Below are 5,190 nucleotides of genomic sequence, written 5' to 3'. Positions count from 1 at the left end.
TAACCGGCAAGAGAGAAAGCCTTTGAGCTCCATACTGTTTCAGAAATAATCCTTGATAATCCATGATATGGCGTTTCATCACGGCAGTATTTAGTTTAGAAAGTAGCTGCCGGGTCCCGCATGACCTCAGACCCCTGCTTTTTTATTTGTTATACTTTTTTTTTTTTAAAGCTTTAAACCCCAAATCAGCACTTTTGAAACAGGAAGTGAAATAGAGGGATATGAGGCATGGCTAGAATGGGTGATATGTTTTGGTATTTTGAGCAAAACACTTCATAGACATGTTTTTTATATGTTTGTATATATCTGAGACCTATGCTATTGCCTAAAAATAGCATGATAGGTGACCTTTAAGTACATTTCGAAGCGCATACTTCTTTACTTCTACTTGAGTAAAGAAGTTTAGCCAGTACTTCTACTTTAACCATAGTATTTTCAAACATCTGTACTTCTGCTTGAGTAAAGGAGGTGTGTACTTTTGCCAGACACAGGTGGTTTGAGGCCGACCATGACGTGTTTAAGCATTTTGCAGTCATTCTTTTGAATATTGCTACACACAGATTGACCCTCTGTGTTCCCAGGAACTAAATCATGTGATTAATTAGAAACAGGTTGTTCTCGTATTTTTAAACACGAGTATCTGTACTCCTACTTGAGTAAAGGATGTGTGTACTTTTGCCTATTTCCATTTTTAGGTCCTGGGAATCGTCTTCTTCCTATTCCTCATCATGTGGTGTCCCTTCTTCATCACCAACGTCACCTTCGTGCTGTGCCGGGGGTCCTGCAACGAGTCGCTGCTCAACGACCTCCTCAACGTCTTCGTGTGGGTGGGCTACATCTCCTCGGGGGTGAACCCTCTGGTCTACACCCTCTTCAATAAGACCTACAGGAGGGCCTTCTCCAGCTACATCAGGTGTCGCTACAAAGCGGGGGCCAACGCAGCGGGACAGAGCTGTAAAACCTTCCTGGTCGCCCCTCAGTGCCCCTCGCACTCTGTGACCCCCCTCCTGATGGGGAGGGACGGTAAAACAAGCATAGACCGCAATAGTAACTGTCGAAACGGGCGGGGGGACAACGGGAGGCTGACGGTGGACCCGGAGGACTTTACAGACGACGAGACACAAATCGGAATAGTGTCACAGAGCCTCTCCGAATGCCAGAACATCGGGATGCTCTCGGAAACTGAGGTGGAGCCGGAAACCGAAACAGAGGTGGAGCAGGAGCTGTCAGTCATCAGCTATAGTCCCGCCTCCAGAGAAGACACCAGCAGCGTGTGAATGCGTGTTTTCTTTTGTCGTTTTTAAAGTATTCTTTTGTAAACCTGCCGAGCAACGTTTCAGACGAAGCGGACATCGTTGTGATTGGCTGTAAACCTGAGGATTTTTATTGTGAAAGGACTAGATTAATAGAGCCTTATCCTCAAACTGAAGTGCAATACATTCAACAAAGTCAGATTACGAGAGAAACTTTAAGATGAAAGCCAACATTTTCGACGTGTTTCTTTTTCTATCAAGTGAAAAAATGTTGGTTTTCATAGCATAAAGGGAAGGATTGAAGCAGTCACTTCTGGTGGAGACTAAGGTAGCCATTGGAGAGAAGTTTGACAAGAAAGCAGTCAGTGAAGAGCTTTTTCTCACAGTTAACCTGGCATGAAGTCAAGAGGCCCTCGATGGAGTCCCACTGACAGAGGTTACAGAGTCAAACCACGACCAAAAGCCTTCACACAGTCCTGATGCAGTCCAAGCAAACTAAACCAAAATCTATTTTTGTGCCGGTCAAGCTTTGACTACAACAGTCATAAAATAAAATATATCTGAATGAACCTTTCAAGCATGTATAATCAAACTGTTCAGCCGACAGAAACGGTGATTTCTCTCCGAAGAAGGAACCAATCTCCAGGCTGCCGGTCGGAGTCAGTGACAGAGGACGGAGAAGAAGGAATGTAGTGGAGTCACAGCGCCATCTGGTGGTCAAACCTTGGATTGAACAAGGGGTCTTAAAGAGCTATAAAAAAAAACATGGCGCAGGCCTTCGGTCCAACACAGCTGTTGGGCTCTTTGCTTCTGTTTACCACGGAGAATAAATTAGAGTCCCAATATCTAAAGGTTTCTACTGACAACAATCAATACAATAAAAGGGAGCAATCTAAAATGGAAAATGTGATCGTTTGTAATGTAAGGGTGCACAAACGCTCCTCAGATGTCATTCTTAAAAGGAATAAAATATATATAGATTTAGATTTTCAGCCACTGTCATTGCTTTCATTCATTAGCAACCATAAGTCACTTTCCAAGATCTTCCTTACTTTCATTTCCCCCAAAACCATGACATTTAATGATGCAAATTCAGCATATTGAGATTATCCTGCAATTCTATCCAACAATTGGCCACTTATAAATGTCCTACTAATCAGATCACCTAGCCAAAGAACAAGAACAAGCAGTTACGGGCTATTTACTTTTTTAGAAAATTAGGGTTTTCTATTGAAGGTAAAGCAGTAGACTTGCACTTTTCTCACCAATAAAAACAGGCAGGCAGAATTTTCTCGAACAGTCGAAGTCAAAGAGGACAAACAGAAGCTTTGGGCAATGAGCTCTGGTGTACGATGATGGGTTTTAAGGATAAAAAGCTTGCCAATATCTCCAAGAATTGCAGCTTTGACCAGGGGCGGACTGGGACTAAAAATCAGCCCGGGACTTTAGACCGACCCACTTCGGGTCAACGGGGGAGGGGTGGGGGGTGCTAGTGACTTATCCGATCATGCAGCCCACGTTGGTACCGCAAGTAAATACCGCTGGTAAATTGTCACGGGGGTGGGGGGTTGCTAGGGTTGCTAGATTATGGCAAAAATCATAATCTCGATTATTTGGGTCAATAATTGATATCACTTTAAAAACGATTATCCATTTACATTGAAAACATCAATTTATTGGAGAAAAAAATGTTGAACAGTATGTTTTTAACAGTTGATTAGCCTGAACTTTAAGTATAATTCAACTGAAAAACCAATAAAAAAAAAAGTTAATAAAAAAAAAAAGTTATAGGCTATTAATAAAAAAATAATCGTTTTATTTTGATTACGTTGTTTTCGTAATCGTTGCAAGCCATAATCGTAATTGCGATTAAAATACGATTAATTGAGCAGCCCTAGTTGCTAGTGACTGATCCGACCGGCCCACATCGTCCGACCGGCCCACTTCAGTACCGGCCCATCGGGTCCGCCACTGGCTTTGACCCCTGATTCAATAGTCACCAACCTCTCTGATCTCTGTCCACTTTACAGTCCGTTCAGAGTGACTCAAAGACCAAATAGCTTTAGATTTCATCTGTGGCATGAAACGGACAGAAAGTCAATACGCTAAGAGACAGACCCTGACTCCATAAAGACGCTCTTCAACCGATTTTCTCGCCCTCCCTCCTCTCCCACATTTTATTGGCATCTGACACGCTGAGTGATTCCTCCGCATCTCCGTCGGCTGAAATATCTGCGAATACACTGCCTTTAGAAGAGGATTTCATATCGTGTGGATTTAGCATCAAAACAGATAATAAAGAAGATATAACTTGTGTAAAGTGATTGGCTTTGTAGGTTTAGTTTTATAGAGCTAACTGGTTCGTGTTGTAAAGGACATCCATTCAGAAAAGTAACGTCTTAAAGGGCCACTCCACCAATTTTACACTGCATTTTAATGTAAAGCGTTTTGAGATACAAATAAATGACCCAGATGATGTCATAGTGATGTCAACTAGGTTACCTCGTGTTACAATAATTTATCATTTCAAATTAGAAGATGTTGGGAGCAGCAGAGAGGTTAAATTAAAGATTCTGATGAGTTGCATTGTGGGAATTGTAGTGTTTTTTTACAGATTGACACTAACAATCTTGATTTCTCCGCCTCTGCTGCTTCGATTTTGTCCAATCTTTTCCTAATGTGTTTCTTTTTAGTCTCTTAACATTATGGAAGAGAAGTGCTACATTGCTGGAGTTCTCCTTTAAATGAAAAAACGAATTAAAAAAGTGAGTTTTCCTTCAAGTCTAGCTGTCATCTTACCAAAGTGGATTTCTCACAGTGATCAATATTTCATTTTGGTCAATCTCCCTTCAGCCATAGGACAGCCAAAAGTGCAAACATCTGAATGTAAACCCCCCTCCCCCCTTTTTTTTACTCTTTCAAGGTCAAAAAGCAAAGCCGGCAGTGGACCAATCACATCCAGCGCCTGAGGTCTGCATACAGTCAGAATGAGTCTCAATTCATTCTGATTCTGTGCATCTCTGTGTCATTCCTCCACCATTTGTATTACTCAGTGGTCCTTGGCACCACTTTTCTCTCCACAGGGGGAGGTCTACATGAGCTAAAGCCGCCATGGTTTGCCTACAAATATTCTGCATGTTTGAAGTAATGTTCAAAAGGTCCTCTCTGCCTCATTCGTTTTATATTTTTGGTTCTCTTTTTTAATACTTGTACGGAAGGAAACTTAGCAAAAAGAGAAACCAACAAAATGCACATTGCAAAGCAGGCATCTTTGTCAAAATACCAACAACAAGAAGAGAAGAAGAGCGGACTATCCGAACCACGGGTCGTCGTGGTTACATCCAGGTGTGAGCAAACGTCAGTATGTCGCTTTGTAATAACTGTGTGTTTCCCGTGTACCCATGTGTGTGCCAGGCCTGGCTCAGACTGCTACCTGAAAATCATCCAGTAAATGTGTTTATCGATTGTGTCTGGCAGGATGGATTGGATCCGTTTGTCCCTGCAGACGCCAACCTGTCCGGCTCACGTCCAACAGATGAAAGCAATCACTGGGACAAAGTGTGTGGAGGGATTTCAACGTGTGATTTGATCCAGGACTGGTGTGTATGGAGGCGATTATTGACAGAGTTCCACTTTGATACATTTCAGGAGGGCTGATTTTTGGGTCTTGTTCCCTCTCTCTAACTATTTCTTGTTTTTCAGGCAGCAATGTGTTGTGCAAGAACTGCTTCAGTGTGATGATACCGCTCAAACAAGCACACGCTTCAGAGAAAGAAAATCCACAGAGAAAAGTGTTTTTATTGAAAAAGGTTGAGGAAAGTTAGCCTAGCTTAGCATAATCACTTGAAGCAGAGGGGACAGTTAGCATGGTTCTGTCCAAAGTTAAACTAAAAGATACAATAAAATATATTAGATAATTAATATATATATATACTGT

General features: G+C 42.0%; 1 protein-coding gene across 1 annotated transcript; it reads left to right on the top strand.

The window, feature by feature from the left end:
• Window positions 1–695: 695 nt before the first annotated feature.
• On the top strand, window positions 696–2,719 carry LOC104956255 (5-hydroxytryptamine receptor 2C-like; the record flags this gene model as incomplete). The annotated part of the gene is made up of 1 exon (XM_010783724.1): window positions 696–2,719. A coding segment is annotated over one exon (582 nt), but the record flags the coding sequence as incomplete, so codon positions are not given.
• Window positions 2,720–5,190: the final 2,471 nt, after the last annotated feature.

This window comes from Notothenia coriiceps, unplaced genomic scaffold, assembly GCF_000735185.1.
Source record: "Notothenia coriiceps isolate Sejong01 unplaced genomic scaffold, NC01 NC01_scaffold00025694, whole genome shotgun sequence".
Lineage (NCBI taxonomy): Eukaryota > Metazoa > Chordata > Actinopteri > Perciformes > Nototheniidae > Notothenia > Notothenia coriiceps.
This window is presented reverse-complemented; position numbering and strand designations above follow the sequence as displayed.